Genomic DNA, 17,155 nt, shown 5'->3' with positions numbered 1-17,155 from the left:
TTTCTATCAAAAATAATTGTTTTAGTTGTTTTTACGTTTTAAATTAAAAGAAACAACATTTTTTGATGATTTTTATGACGCCATTTTTACTTCAGCTTATTTTCTCCCATTCAGTTTACTAACAGCAATATAACTTATATTTTGAGTAAGTTACATACTACAAACACTTTTTATGGATAATTATACTCATAAAAACATAATTTCTACACAAAAAAATAAAATTTTTACATTTTTAACTCTTTTACAGCCATTTTAATGGTTTTTGACAGATATTTACATTTTAAGTCCATCTGAGGCTAATTATACGCATGTATTTAGCATTTACAAACACAATTTGTTTTTTTTTTTGTGTGTTGATTTGTAATGTTGACATTGCGTAAAAGCCAGCGATATTAGTGTCAAGCCCACATCAGACCAAAATTAAGCGCAATTTTTATTGTTGAACAACACAAGAGGATAATTTAAAAGTAAAATGAAGCAAAACACGGCGCACATGTTGGTCGACAAGCCCAATTTTTCTTAGACAATGAAAACATTACTTGCACTTCTAAATACCTGCAAGACATTTAAGACATAGACAATAAACACAAACTAAAGATTAAATATTACATGTATTGCAATAGATTACAAACATTGTAATTCTATACCACAATATTTTGCTATTTACATAGCAATGAGAGTTTTACTGAGTAAAACCTTAATTAATATTTGAGTAGTCAATTTTGAGGTTAGAGTATAGAAATAGGTTTCTTTAACACAATTATGTCACTTCTTTTATTGCATATATTTTAAAAGTTTTGGTTTAAATAACTTAGTCAAAATTTGATCAAATTTATTCAAATAATCACAAGATGAATCATAATTTAGTCAGCCTTCTAGTAATATATTGATATTAATAATAAAATGTTTATTTTTTATTAGTTATTGTAATTTTATTCATATTTTCTTAAAATTTTTTGCGTTTTTTTAACTTTAAATGTTAATAACTTTTGTTTCCCAATTAATTTATTAAACAATATTAATGTTCAGTATGATGAAAAAATTTAATACAAAATAGATTTCTATGGCTGAATTAATTGCATACCTTATTTAACTCTCTAGAATTATTTGTAGTTTAGTAAAAAACTTACAATAAATTCTTTTAGTATCTATTTCAGTAAATTTTTTGTTTTATGATATAACTCTGTCAAAATTTGATCAAATGTAATAAAATAAACATAAATCAGTTCATAAATTAATCAAGAATTTAATTATATCATAATTTAAATTAATAACTATATTATTTTATCTGTTATACACAATTCAGTATCAATTTTCTTAATACTTCCCAGTTTTCAAATTTAAAACCCAAATAAATTCATTGCTTTAAAAAGATATTAAACAAAATTTTAATAAACATAATGAAAACACAACATTAAATACATATTTTTGAAAGAATTATCCTTCTACCCTATGCCATATTGTTTTTATTCAAGCAAAACCCTAATTTCTAAAACCCATTTGAGGTTTGAATTTATAAATCATCAGGTTATAAACACAATTCATCATACCTTTTCCTCATATTTCACACTGCATTTCCTGCTCTTATTGCTTCATAACGACGATTTTTCATTACTTCTAACTTACACGTACAAGTATTACCTATGTGTATATTAATATCATGATAATTCCACCTTATTTATTTTCGCACGCTTTGCACGTTTTCCATTTTCTGACATTTATGTGTGCATCATCGCGCACAGCTATCATGTATCATCACCGATCGTATATCATATACGTGTTATAATAATACGTTCTGCGCCTGCGCCCAGTCGCGCGCAAAAGTTCCCTTCTTTCCGGAAGACGCGCAGCGGCGATGAGAAAGAGGCGCAGATTGAGGTCGCGCTCGGTGTGTCGGTCTTAATTAATTGATTTTTGATGCAAAAACATAGTTTTTCTTAGAAATTGTGTGATTATTTATGTTTTTACAATAAATAATTAATGTAAATTAGTTTTAAATATCATAATCTTTAATAATCAATAGCCAGAAAGTTAAATTTACTGAAAAACATTGAAATATTGGCTAAAAACTGTCAAAAACTTGTGATTTTTCAGTTTTTTTTATGCGCCATTTTGTCCTCAGCTGGTTTGCGGACGAGATATGCTAGCAGCGCCCTCACACACAGTTGATGAGTGCTTCTATAACATAATTTAAGGTTAGGAATGGATAAAAACGTTTAATTTATTGATTTTTGATGCAGAAACATAGTTTTTCTTAGAAATTGTGTCAATATTTATGTTTTTACAATAAATAATTAATGTAAATTAGATTTAAATATCATAACCTACAATAATTAACATCCAGAAAGTTACATTTAAAGAAATACATTGAAATATTTGCTAAAAACTGCCAAAAACTGAGAAAAACTTGAATTTTTTCAGTTTTTTTGCCGCCATTTTGTTCTCAGCTGATATACGAACTTGCAACATCCCCAACGCCCTCCCACGTGGCTGATAAACACTTCCATAACATATTTACTAACATTATTTCACTAATAACCTATAATTTCGTACATAACCTCACCTAACCCAAATATTCCATGACATGACATAACCCACAATAATCAGTTAATTATCGTTTCATCTTGCTTTTGTATTTATATTTAAACTATTAAACTTGTTCACATAATGATTGTAGGTTAATTCCCAGTGTATGTTTGCGCATGCGCATGCGATTACTCCACACGCCTATTTCGCACGATGACAAGAAGTAGAACTCTACTCACTCAACACACAACTCTTTTCCTTGCTTACCTGTGTATACTATTACAATATTATAATATAATATAATTTCTTCTTTCTGATGCGCTGAATACTCGCAAAACGATTACGTTTACTCGATTTTTTTATTTTTTTATGTACATTCTCTCATCTCATTATAATGCTGGTGGTGTGTATGAGAATTTGTTGTTGGTTGTTGGTTGTTGGTATTTTATCTGATTATTGTTTTGGCGAGACATTTGTGCTCTAATTTCGGCTAATTAATTACCACACACAGATGTAGAGTGAAGTGAACTGTTATTTGTGTTGCATAATCGGCGCGGTGCAGGTTAGGCGTGTTAAGAGGTTATGTTGGAGTTAATTGTGGGAGGATTACTAAATTATATATGTAACGAGATGAAAAAATAACAGTTCATTGAGAAATTGTTGGAATGGATTGTTTTTTAGTTTGTTTTGGGAAGTTTTTGGAATTTTTTGGATTATGGGTAATAACTCAGTGAAAATTTGATCAAATTTAATCAAATAAACATAAATTAATTCAACATTTAATCGTGTTTCTAGTAATGAATGGATATTATTATTAGCAATGTTATTTTATTAGTTATTAATAATTTAATTGCGATTTTCTTGAAAATTTTGCGTTTTTTATTTTAATTGTTAATAACTTTTGTTCAAACAATTCATTTAATAAGCTTTAAGCGAAATATGAGGAACAATTTAATATAGAATTGATTTCTGAAAGAATTAATGATGTATCTCATTTAGTTCTTGAGTTATTGATAGTTTTATAACAAATACTTTCCATAAAACAGTTTTTGATGTTAATTTAGTATAAATATTGGTTTTAATGCAATAAGTCAGTCAAAATTTAATCAAATTTAATCAAATAAACACAAATTAACTCAAAATTTCATCGTTCTTCTATTAATATATTGATATTATTATTAACAATATTATTTCAATAGTTATTAACAATTTAATTGCAGTTTTCTTTAAAATTTTGCATTTTTTGACTTTCATTGTTAATAACTTTTGTTTCAATGATTTATTTAAATAGGTTTAAGTTAAATATAATAAATAATTTAATATAGAATAGATTTATGAAAGAATTAATCATGTATCTCAATTAGTTCTCGATTTATTTGTAGTTTTGTAACAAATATTTTCAACAAATCAGTTTTTGAGATTAATTTTGAATTCATTTTGGTTTTTATGCAATAACTCAGTCAAAATTTAAGCAAATTCAATCAAATAAAAACAAATTTACTCAAAATTTAATCGTACTTCTAATAATGTATTGGAATTATTATTAATAATATTATTTCAATAGTTATAAACAATTTAATTCTTAATAACTTTTGCGTCAATTATTTATTTAATTAGATTTAAATTAAATATTGTTTGTAATAGTTTGGTAAAACATTTAAATTGTTTAAATCGTGTGTATTCAAATGATTATAATTATTAATAATTAATTAATCGCAAGCATGAAATGAAAATAAATACGAGTACAACCATGACCTTAGTTTAAGCACGCCTGGCATTTCGAGTATTTCTTATATGTTTCGTGTCTCGTTATGTTATTAAGTTAATTGCCAATTCATTGCCTGCGCTCGATCGTTAAACGATCTGCGGCCATCTTGCGTATGCAGATCTATGTTAACCTATTACTAAACTTCGAGTAACTCGCGAACTAAATAAGATACACTGTTAATTCTTTTAAAAATGAATTTTATGTAATGTTTTATAACATTTTAACTGAAAATTTTGTTTTTATGGCTCATTAAAAGAAAAGTTATTAGCGGTTTAATAAGGAAAAAATGTAAAATAATTAGGAAAATTGACATTAAATTGTGTATAATGAATTACATCGTATTTTCGTTAATTAAATTATTATATAAACAAATGGACGGATAATTACTGAAGTGATTTATGTATATTTTATTAGATTTGATTAAATTTTGACTGAGTTTAAATTACAAAAAAGAAACATTTATTAAAAATATTTGTTACAAAACTTCAAATAACTCGAGAACTAAAAGAGATAGATTGTTGATTCTTTCAAAAATTTGGTGTTAATGTTTACTTCATATTTAGCTAAAATATTGTTATTTCTGTTTTTAGATCAATAATTAATAACAATTAAAGTTGTAAAATGCAAAATTTTCAAGAAAAATGCCACAATTTTCTTAATAACTTTAAAAATATTATTGTTACTAATAATATTAATAAAAAATTAAGAAGAGAATTAAATTTTGCATTAATATTTGTTTATTTGACCAACTTTGATCAAATTTTCACTGAGTTATTGCATAAAAACCAAAAAATAAATTATTAAATATTTTCTTATTAAAATACGTATAAAATAAAAGTACAAATTAAAATGTTTCACTATGAAAATAGAATGTACATATAACTTGTAATAAAACCGAGAGCTGCACCTTTTTCACTTCACGTTTACGAGTCAAGTTACGAGGTTAAATACAAAATAAACTATCAATAAATCAAATGGCAAACAATAAAACGGCAATTGAGTGCGTGCGAATAATTTCGGACATTTTCTATGTTCTTGTTTTCAATTTCTTTCATCACTTATAATCGCATATAGTTGCTGTGTATGTTGATTGTGATTGCGATGCCAATTGTAATGGCGATGGTAATTGTGATAAACAGTTTAAGAGTTTAAGCGAGATTAAAGTGACCGTAAAACTTTTAGTTTCTCGCGGTCGTCATTATTCGTCTTTCAAGGTCACGATTTCTATTCTGTCTGCAAACTTCAAAGAGTGTAATTAACATAAACACATCCATCATTAATTTTACTGGTAAATTTTTATTGGATAGAAATATTTTATGAAATATTTTGGATTTTAATGTGAAAAAACGTCAGAAATGTTGAAAAATTGACATTAATTTGTTTATAATTCAAAAAACAATATTGTTATTAATTAAATCATTATATAACTAGATAGAAGGACAACTACTAAAAAGGTTTTTGTTTATTTTATTAAATTTGATCAAATTTTGGTTAAGTTATCGCATAAAAACAAAAAAAATTACAAAAAACAATTTATTTACGAAGTTTCTTACAAAACAACAAATAACTCGAGAACGCAATGAAATACACTGGTCATTTTTTTACTAATCTATTTTGTATTAAATTAAATTTGATATTCAACTTAAATTTTGTTGAATAAATAGTTGCAACAAAAGTTATTAACATTTAAAGTAAAAAAATGCAACATTTTTATGAAAATTATAATTAAATTGTTTATAACTAATAAAATAATAACGCAAATAATAATATCAATATATTACTAAATAGATAATTAAATTTTGAATAAAATTAAGTTTATTTTATTAAATTTGATCAAAATTTGACTGAGTTATTGCATAAAAACCAAAAATTACTCAAATAAATCCAGAAACAATTTATTTATGAATTTTCGTACAAAGCAACAAGATACTCGAGAACGCTATGAGATAAATTGGTATTTTTTTGGTAACTTATTTAGTATTAAAATATATATGATATTCAACTTAAATATTGTTTAATATATTATTACAACAAAAGTTATTAACATTTAAAGTAAAAAAAGGCAACATTTTTATGAAAATTATAATTAAATTGTTTATAACTAATAAAATAATAACACAAATAATAATATCAATATGTCACTAAATAGATAATTAAATTTTGAATTAAATTATGTTTATTTGTTTAATTTGATCAAATTTTGACTGAGTTATTGCATAAAAACCAAAAAAGTTAAAAAATTATGATTTCTTGTTATTTGCTTTATTTAATGTTTTAAACTCTATTGACCTGTAAATATCCATTCAATTGTTTTTATTACTGGTTTGCTTGACATTGTCCTCCATTTTTGAAAGAATCAACAATCTATCATTATTAGTGCTCGAGTTATTTGTAATTTTATAACAAATATTTTCAATAAATCAGTTTTTGAGATTAATTTAGGATTAATTTTGGTTTTTATGCAATAACTCAGTCAAAATTTGATCAAATTTGGTCAAATAAAGATAAATTGTTTTAAAATTCAATCCAATTTAAAACTATACTTTTATTTTATTAATAACAATATTATTTTAAAAGTTATAAACAATTTAATGACAGTTTTCATTAAAATTTTCAATTTTTTACATTTTAAACTCTAATAATTATTGTTTTAATCACATATTTAATAATATTCTCACCAAATATAATGTAAAATTACCTAAATTACAAGAATTATCATTAACATTTTAATTTAACACAATTTTAACATTTTCTTCTTATTTTTTCAGATTTCAAGCCGAAAACTTCAAAAAAATCATGTGAATAAAAACCAACACAGAAGACTAATTTAAGTGCCATTAAAACAAATAAAAATCAATCCACACACAAATATAAATCCACATAAAAATGGCGCTTAAACTAAAAAAAGAAATAAAAAAATCCTCCTACTACGTGTGGTTCCTCGGCGCGAAAGAATCCAAAGGCCTCCGCGGCCTGGAATACATCCTCCCCGTAATCGACAACCTAGAAGAACGCGAGAAAGACATCGAGCCCTTCAAAGTCACCCTACAAGTCTCCACAAAAGGCTTAAAAATCGTACAGAACATAGTTTCAGCACAAAACAACAAAAAACCCAAAAACGAAACCATCAAACACTTCATCCCACACAACACCATCACCTGCGTGCATCAACGCGAAGACGTCATCGCGTGTATTCTACTCCTCTTTAACCCGGTGACAAAATGTCCGTTGCACGTGCATGCTTACCGATGCGACAGTTTAGAAACAGCCACTATGTTGAAAGCACAGCTTGTTATGTTAATCGAACGTCCGGAGAATCAGAAAAAATTCGCGGAGATTGAAAGCAGGTTGATGCCTAGCACTGGCATGGGTATAGATGATGGTAAAAGGGAGAAAGGAAATAAGAAGGATCGGCTGGATAGTAGTATTGGGAGTAGTGATACGGGAACAAGTACAAAGAGCGAATCTAGTGAAGAAAGGTTTGATTTTTATTTTTTTATTTTGATTTTTTTCATTTTTTTATTTTTTATTTTGTTTTTTTTATTTTTTTAATTTTTTTATTTTTATTTTTTTAATTTTTTTATTTTTTTATTTTGATTTTTTAATTTTTTAAATTTTTTTATTTTGATTTTTTTAATTTTTTTATTTTTTTTTTATTTTTATTTTTTCAATTTTTTTATTATTTTATTTTTATTTTTTAATTTTTTTAAATTTTTTGCTTATTTTTTGATTATTTTTCATTATTGAGGTTATGTTTTAATAGGTTTTCATCAGATGTAAGAGTGGCAACACTGTATGATTCGGTAGCGGCTGAATTGCGCGCTAAATTGAATAAGAAAGCAGTGCCGATTTTATTACCGCCCAGGGATTATGATACGGTGCACAGGCAAAAAGGGAATTTGACAGGGATTGAGTTAAGGAGGTGTTTGAATGTGAATATTGTTGGGCAGAATGGGAAAGCAAAGAGGATGGCGTCCAGTGGGGGGTCGTCAGGGATCGGGTCGGATCATGCGCCTAGTCCCGAGAGTCCTGATGTGCAGGAGAGGTATCATGATGGGCATAGTACAAGTGGTAAGTGGATATTGTTTAAATTAATATTTTTATGATATAATATAAATAATTGTTTAAAAAATAGTGTAAATAAGGTATTTTTTGAAGAATTTTTGTGTTTTTGGTTTGAAAATTGCGTTTTTAGAGATATTTTTTGATTTTTAAATTTGCGACGTCAGTTTTGAGTTAATAATATAGGAAAATATGAAAATTTAAGATTTATTGAGTTTAAATATTAAAAAAAAATAATTGAGTAAAATACAATCTTGCTTTTATTTTTAATTTTATTAAAAAAAACAAAATTTTTTAATTTTCTGCAATAACTCAGTCAAAATTTGATCAAATTTAGTCAAATAAACATAAATTGTTTAAAAATTTAACCTAGTTTGTAAGAATTTGTTAAATTAATTAATAACAGTAATATTTTAAAAGTTATAAACAATTTAATGACAATTTACTTGAAAAACTTTCTTGTAGCCATTGATTTTCTATTTTTTTTAGTTTTTCTAAAATAATTCAATCAAAATTTGATCTAATTTAATAAAATATAATATTCTAGTATTTCCACAACAAATAATCATTAGATATATTAATATTTTTACCTATTTTTAAAAATTCTAAAGAAAAATGTATATTTTTCTCAAAAAAACACAATTTTTCCAAAAATATTTTATTACAAAACAGTTATTCTTAAACAATTACCATGAATATTATTCGGTAAAAGTTTCACCTGCATTTCACCTGTGTAGAATACGTTTTCTTATATTTCTGTTTGTTTCGGTTTGTGTGTTACTCGCGGTTGAAGCTTTGAAGAAGTTGAAGATTACGTTATGAGTCAATAGGTTTCGGTGTTAAAGTTCACTGGGTGCTGCTTCAACTTCAACATAAACCTACACAAAACACAAAACACCAAACAAAAATTCCGCAACCCAAACCCAAAGAAAGTCATAAACATTTTAACATCATAAAATTATTTTATTTCTATTATTAATATTAATTTAATTATACAAAATTATTACAACCATTACTACCAAAATTACTTATTAGGTAAACAATTTCAATGATAATAATTTAATAATTTACAGTTTATGTAATTTTTCATTTAAATTGATTTAGATGTATTTTTGTATATGACTTAACTTAAGTCACATTGCAAAAGTTGTACGGGTATAGTATACGTCTCGGAACGAGGACGACCGCAGACGACCCGGTTCATGCTGTGGTCGGCTGTGATCCGCGAGTATACTTAAGTCAAGTCAACTCGGCGTATAAGACCCGTCGCCGTAACTCTTTAACTCTTTAACCAACTTAAAGTTAACTTGACGCGCACACAGGTGAAACCCTCCGGCAGTAGGACACACACCGGATAAAACAAGTCGAGGCAACTTACATAAAATAAAATTCAACAGGTTTTGTTATATTATAGGTTATGTAAGGTTAAAAGTTTTTGGTTTAAGCCAAAATTTATAGTTTCGAATATTGATTACAAATTTAGTTTAGTTCACGAGATATTGGCAATTGAAAGAAATGGGCAAAAATTGAAAAATTGCACTTTTTATCACTTTTAGTCGTGTTTTTCGACCTTTTACTATTGGAAATATAATTATTTTATATTTTTATCGGATAGAGAATTTTCCGTTCTTTCATAATCAGCAATTTGTTGGTTGCTAACGCTTTTACTTTAAGAGATATTAATTATTAAAAATCGTCGAAAAAAAGTATTAAGCAAATTTCCGTTTTAACTATTCTATCTTATAGAAAATTGTCCGTAGATTAAGACGCTGCGATCAGATCTTAATTATCTCTTTTAGTTTACGAGATATTTGCGATTGAAAAAAATTGGCAAAAATTGATAAATGTCACTTTTTAGCACTTTTAGTCGCGTTTTTCGACCTTTTACTGTAAGAAATACTATTATTTTATATTTTTATCTGGTAGAGAATTTTCCAATCTATCATAATCACCAATTCGTTGGTTGCTATCGCTTTTAGTTTATGAGATATGAATTATTGAAAATCGTCGAAAAAAAGTATCAAGCACCCCCCCTTGACAATTTTTTCTTAAGAATGAAAATTTCATCTCTCAGATTTCCGTTTTAACTATCATATCTTATAGAAAATAGTCCGTAGATTAAGACGCTGCGATCAGATCTTAATTATCTCTTTTAGTTTACGAGATATTCGCGATTGAAAAAAATGGGCAAAAATTGATAAATGTCACTTTTTAGCACTTTTAGTCGCGTTTTTCGACCTTTTACTGTAAGAAGTAATATTATTTTATATTTTTTTCTGATGGAGAATTTTCCAATCTATCATAATCACTAATTCGTTGGAAGCTATCGCGTTTAGTTTAAGAGATATGAATTATTGAAAATCGTCGAAAAAAAGTCTCAAGCACCCCCCCTTGACAATTTTTTCTTAAGAATGAAAATTTCATCTCTTAGATTTCCGTTTTAACTATCCTATCTTATAGAAAATAGTCCGTAGATTAAGACGCTACGATCAGATCTTAATTATCTCTTTTAGTTTACGAGATATTTGCGATTGAAAAAAATGGGCAAAAATTGATAAATGTCACTTTTTAGCACTTTTAGTCGCGTTTTTCGACCTTTTACTGTAAGAAATACTATTATTTTATATTTTTATCTGGTAGAGAATTTTCCTATCTATCATAATCACTAATTCGTTGGAAGGTATCGCTTTTAGTTTAAGAGATATGAATTATTGAAAATCGTCGAAAAAAAGTATCAAGCACCCACCCCTTGGCTATTTTTTCTTAAGAACGAAAATTTCATCTCTCAGATTTCCGTTTTAACTATCCTATCTTATAGAGAATAGTCCGTAGATTAAGACTCTGCGATCAGATCTTAATTATCTCTTTTAGTTTACGAGATATTCGCGATTGAAAAAAATGGGCAAAAATTGATAAATGTCACTTTTTAGCACTTTTGGTCGCGTTTTTCGACCTTTTACTGTAAGAAGTAATATTATTTTATATTTTTATCTGATAAAGAATTTTCCAATCTATCAAAATCAGCAATTCGTTGGTTGCTATCGCTTTTAGTTTAAGAGATATGAATTATTGAAAATCGTTGAAAATAAGTATGAAGCACCCCCCCTTGGCAATTTTTTCTTAAACTGAAAAATTTTATCTCTCAGATTTCCGTTTTAACTATCCTATCTTATAGAAAATAGTCCGTAGATTAAGACACTGCGATCAGATCTTAATTATCTCTTTTAGTTTGCGAGATATTCGCGATTGAAAAAAATTGGCAAAAATTGATAAATATCACTTTTTACTGTATGTAATATAATTATTTTATATTTTTATCTGATAGAGAATTTACCAGTCTTTCCTAATCTGCATTTCATTATTAATGTATATCCTATAAACAATTTAATGACAAATTTCATTAAAAAATTTCATTTTACACAGATTTCATTACCTATATTATAGATTATGTACGGTTAAAATTCTGCTTAAATATGCAATGAATAAATATAAACTTTCGCATAAAACTTAATAAAATTAATAAATAACTGGATACTGCGCTGTTACGCGCAGCTTGTTGATGAGTTAAAGATTGCGATGCGATTTTCTCAGCTGCCGTCACACGTCCGGAATGCGGAAGAGACAAGTGCGTTCACGCCTTGCAATCGACACCACAACATGCAAAACACATACGCTTACCAAATAGCGGAAACAATTTAAAAAACAATTTAAAAAATAAATTAAATTAATATTTAAAAAATATTTTTCAGACGAAGATTGGAATGCTGACCAAGACACAGGCCTATACCTCATCGATCAACCAACGTATCCATCACCAGTACCCAAATACGATTATCGTGCCGAACAGAGAAAACCACGTCAGTTCGACCAGAAAGTCACTCGACAGCATCTCGAGGAACACATCCGGAAGAAACTCGAACAGAGGAATAAATACCACGGGCAGGAATCGTTCAATTACAAAGAGGATTCGTCTTCGTTGAATCGCAATCAGTACAGGAATGAGCGTAATATATCCAAGAGTCCTGAATACAAGGACTACAAACAGGATTATGGTAATTACGATCGCAATGGACGAGAATATAATAGAGATAATAGAGATAGAGATTATCTTGATAGATATTATGATGTAGAGGATACTTTGAAGAGTCAACAAGGACGTTCCGGTAATTTCAATATAAAGGATAATTCACGTGAAGGGAGGAATTCACGTGAAATAGTTGATCGGTATCATAATGATAGACATATTGAACGCTATCCGGAAAGATCTGATAAACATAAGGATCTTAAGGAGAGGCAGGAGAGACAGGATAGGCGTAGAGAAACGAGCCCGGATGAGGAGGAGACTTTCCAGGATAATTTTAGTGTGCTGCAGTTTTCTCCAAGGGAGAGGTTTAATGATGCCAAGGAGAAGTTTTTGTTACTTGAGAAGAAGACTAGTGGGAACTCTCAGGACTTTTTTACTAGGGAGATGCCTATTTCTCCTAATATTTCTAAGGATAAAAGGTAAGTTTTTTTTATTTTTATGTATTATTTGTTTTATTTGTTCGGATTTTTGTTAGAAAAGAGTGATTTTTGAATTTTTTAAAAATTAGTTTGGAAAACACTCAGTATCTTTTGTAAAATTAATGTTATTTTAAGTTTCTTCTCATCATTTAATAGTTAAAGAGTCTTTCTATATAATGCAATTTTTATCTAACTTCTAAACCCTTGGGAAGTGCGCTAAAATTTCTTTTAAAAATTGATATTTTTTGAAATTTTCAAAAAGTTTTCGCGAGAAACACTCCGTATCTCCTGTAAAAATACTATAATTTTAATATTCTCTTTGTCATTTTTTAGTTAAAGAGTTCTTCTATCATATACAATTCTTTTCCATTATCTAACTCCTTTCTAACTACCCTTGAATCCCTACCAAAACTACCTAAAATTAATTTTACTCAACTTTTTTTAAAATTTTTCAGGAACTCAAGATATTATGACGATGAACCTATACCAGCACCCAGAAACTTCAAATCCTCCCAAGACGAGCGTAACCCAGAACGCAGAACCAATAACTCCCGGGAAGCCCCAAGTCCCCTCGAACGATACAGATCTAGCCAACAAAAAGTGGACAAATACGACGTTAAAAGAAGATCAATGTTTAATTTATCTACATCAACCTCACCTAATGACAGGGATAACAATTATTATCCAGAAAGATACTCCGACGACAGAAACAATCGCGACAATCGAGACAATCGAGACAACCGAGACACAAGAACATTGAATAAAGATTACAAACGAAGATCCTACATGGATCAAAGTTATCGACCTGAAGACGATGGCTTTGATGATCCACCAGTACATGCCCCAAGAATGAAAAACAACAAAGAACGCGAGACTCGTGAAAAATATCAAAATTGGGATAATAATCCACGAGACACATCCGATCGTCCTGATTTCCGTGATGGTCGTGAAGGAGTCCGTGACATGCGAGAAATACGTGAATCCCGAGACGTTCTCATGCGTGAGAAAAAATTCACGCCGAATCAACGCTATAGGAATAGTTATGCAGAGCCTAGTATCCATCAGGATAACCGCAAGTATCCTGCGAATAATGGTAGGACACGTTTTGATATCCTCCACAGGACGAATTCCACTGTGTCGAATAATGGTAGGGTTGGCATTGCCAGTGTGCATCCCTATTGAATTGTTTTTATTAGAATAATATGATTTTACTACGCTTAGAAATTAATACACAGAAATTTATCGGTTGCTGGATGTTTTAAATGTTTAAATTAATCGGGATCTGTACATAATACTTGTAAACGAAGGTTTTGAATCTTTCAAGGTGCTAACAGTTAATAGTTATTTATATTAATATTAATATTAATATTATATACAATGTGTTTGCTCATTTATTAATGAATAATTGTATTTTTTTAATTTTTATTTTATGAGTTTTGAGTATTTGAGGATAATTTAATTAGATGATGGAGATGTTGTTATGATGGAGGTAATTAACACAAATTTGAACTAATATATTATTGCCATTTATTTTATTTATATTTTTAATATATTGATTTTTAATGGAATAATATGCGTATGAGGATGATTATAATATATAAAGTCATAATTCTATGAATATAAACAAATCAAATTACTATTTTATTAATTGTAACTCTTTTTATAATATTATTACAAAATGTACATAAATATTTCAATAAAATATATTAAAATCCCTTTTGTTTTGTTATGTTTTGAGGTGGTTCGGGAAACACGCTGTATGTCTTGTAAAAGTGAAGTAATTTTAAGGTTCTTATTTTCAAATGAAAGCTGAAGATGTCAGCTACAAAATAAGCATGATATTTTTACTTTAAACCCTTTGGAAGTGCCCTAAAATGCCCTTCAAAAGTTGCTATTTTTTTAAACTTCTAAAAAGTTGTTGTGGAAAACACCCGTATCTCCTGTAAAATGGTACAATTTGGGATTTTGCTACTTTAATTTATAGATGAAGAGTGCCTCTACAAAATGAGTATATAACCTACCCCCTCAACCCCAGGGAAGTGTCCTAAAAGTCCCTTCAAAAGTTGCTATTTTATGAATTTTCCTAAAAGTTGTCGTGGAAAACACTCCGTATCTCCTGTAAAAATTATGTAATTTGGAGTTTTGCTATATCAATTTATAGATGAAGAGTGCCTCTACAAAACGAGCACCCAACCAATCCCCTAAACCCCTGGGAAGTGCCCTAAAACTCCCTTCAAAACTTGCCATTTTTTGAAACTTTCTAAAAGTTGCCGTGGAAAACACCCCGTATCTCCTGTAATAATAATGCAATTTGGGATTTTGCTACGTCAATTTATAGATAAAGAGTGCCTCTACAAAATGAGTACCCAACCCACTCTCTAAACCTTTGGGAAGTGCCCTAAAATGCCCACGGAATTTTTACTATATTTTTTCGATTTTTGTTGAAATATATTAATTTTCGCCTGAACAAAAGGGTCGAACTTTTTGTGTTAAAATATTTTCAGTCGAAGAACAGGGACGCACTTTCTGGTTAAATTTTTTTTTGGTCAAAATTAAAATTGATTTTTAAATGCTTATAACTTTTGCACTAAAAGGGCTTGGAAAAAAATGACTTTAGATTTTTGATGCTTGAATGTATTAAAATAATATATCTCTTGAAACATGAAAAACTCTTAAATTAAAAAAGGTACAGGAAAATGTTATTAGAAAATATGATGCGCAATTTAATCCTCTTTAAAAATCTGCAATCAAATTATAAAAAATCATAATTTCATGTGCACAATTTCGAGTCGAAACCAATGGTAAAATCGAGTTGTGTTATCCGGATCCCAGAAAGTCGAGGAGGCTGAAATTTATCGCGGGATTTTTGACTATACCTTTCTCTCTCTGACTTTATATCACCCTCTCTCTCTGTAAACTTTCGCGGGATTTTCGACTGAATTTGTAATCTATTTTCTTTCTCTCTCTGTTTTTACTCTCTATCTCTCTCTTTCAATTCGATCAATTTTGCCTCGAAATTACGGGAAAAATTGATTTTTGCTACCAGGAACCCAGAAGTGCGAGGAGGTTAAAAATTTTATTGCGATCTTCGCACGAAATTAATAATTTCAAAACAATTTTAAAAAATTCGCTGGAAATTTTCAGATTTCAATGAAAAAATGTGCTAAAAATGCCAACATTTAAAGGTATTTTTGAGGTATTTCTAGGCCCTTTGGGGCACCGGAAATGAAATCAAACGATAAATCAACTCTTTCTCTATCAAATAAAACAAGGAACAATTAAATTGAGCCAGAAACAGCCGAGATACAGGGCGTTTTCGAAGGCGTGTTTCAAAGAAATGCAAAAAAGGCTGACTTTCAAAGTAGATTTTAGGGCATTTCTAGGGCTTCCAGAGAGTCAGAAAGTATATCAAACGATAAAGCAACTATTCTTCTACCTAATAAAATAAAGAACAATCAAATTGAAGCAGAAACAGCCGAGATACAGGGTGTTTTCGAGAACGTGTTTCAAAGAAATGCAAAAAAGGTCGACTTTCAAAGTAGATTTTAGGGCATTTCTAGGGCTTTTAGAGGGTCGGAAAATACATCAAACGATGAAGCAACTCTTTCTATATCAAATAAAACAAAGAACAATCAAATTAAAGCAGAAATAGCCGAGATACAGAGTGTTTTTGAGAGCGTGTTTCAAGAAAATGCAAAAAAGGTCGACTTTCAAAGTAGATTTTAGGACATTTGTAGGACTTTTATGGGGTCAGACAATATATCAATCAATGTAGCAACTCTTCCTCTTTAAAATAACATAAAGAATGATAAAATTAAACAAGAAACAACCGAGATACAAGGTGTTTGCTAGGGCATGTTTCAAAGAATAGTAAAAAAGGTCAACTTTTAATGTAGATTTTAGGGCATTTGTAGGGCTTTCAGCAAGTTAAAAAGTATATCAAACGACGAAGCAACTATTTCTCTACTATATAAAATTAAGAACGCTTAAATTGAACCAGAAACAACCGAGATACAGAGTATTTTTCAAAGCCTGTTTTACCTAGTTACCAAGCAGGCGTTCCTGCAAGGTCGATTTTGAGGTATTTTTAAACCCTTTAGAATACAACAACTGCAAGAAAACAATAAAACAGTTCTGCGTCTATAAAATAATTAAAAGATCAACAAAATCGAAGCAAAAACAACCGAGTAACAGGGTGTTTCTTACAGCCCTACAATTTAAATACATCGAAACAGTTAAAAAACCAACTCACAGCATCAAACGACTTGTCAGTGTTATTATATTATTATAATTGTG

The 17,155-nt window shown here is 28.7% G+C and overlaps 1 protein-coding gene across 1 annotated transcript; it reads left to right on the top strand.

The window, feature by feature from the left end:
- Positions 1-7,058: 7,058 nt before the first annotated feature.
- On the top strand, positions 7,059-14,574 carry LOC135802551 (uncharacterized protein DDB_G0283697). The gene is made up of 4 exons (XM_065316138.1): positions 7,059-7,773; positions 8,058-8,365; positions 12,106-12,859; positions 13,315-14,574. The coding sequence occupies exons 1-4, from the start codon at positions 7,181-7,183 to the stop codon at positions 14,039-14,041; spliced, it is 2,382 nt and encodes a 793-aa protein (XP_065172210.1). The 5' UTR covers positions 7,059-7,180; the 3' UTR covers positions 14,042-14,574.
- The last annotated feature ends 2,581 nt before the right edge of the window (positions 14,575-17,155 follow it).

The sequence above is a fragment of the Atheta coriaria genome, unplaced genomic scaffold (genome assembly GCF_025399875.1).
Source record: "Atheta coriaria isolate IRGN ID8LTWV9N9 unplaced genomic scaffold, Caltech_Dcor_3.1 hic_scaffold_37_pilon, whole genome shotgun sequence".
In the NCBI taxonomy this organism is placed as follows: domain Eukaryota; kingdom Metazoa; phylum Arthropoda; class Insecta; order Coleoptera; family Staphylinidae; genus Dalotia; species Dalotia coriaria.
The sequence above is the reverse complement of the archived record's forward strand: the minus strand, read 5'-3'. Positions and strand labels throughout refer to the sequence as shown.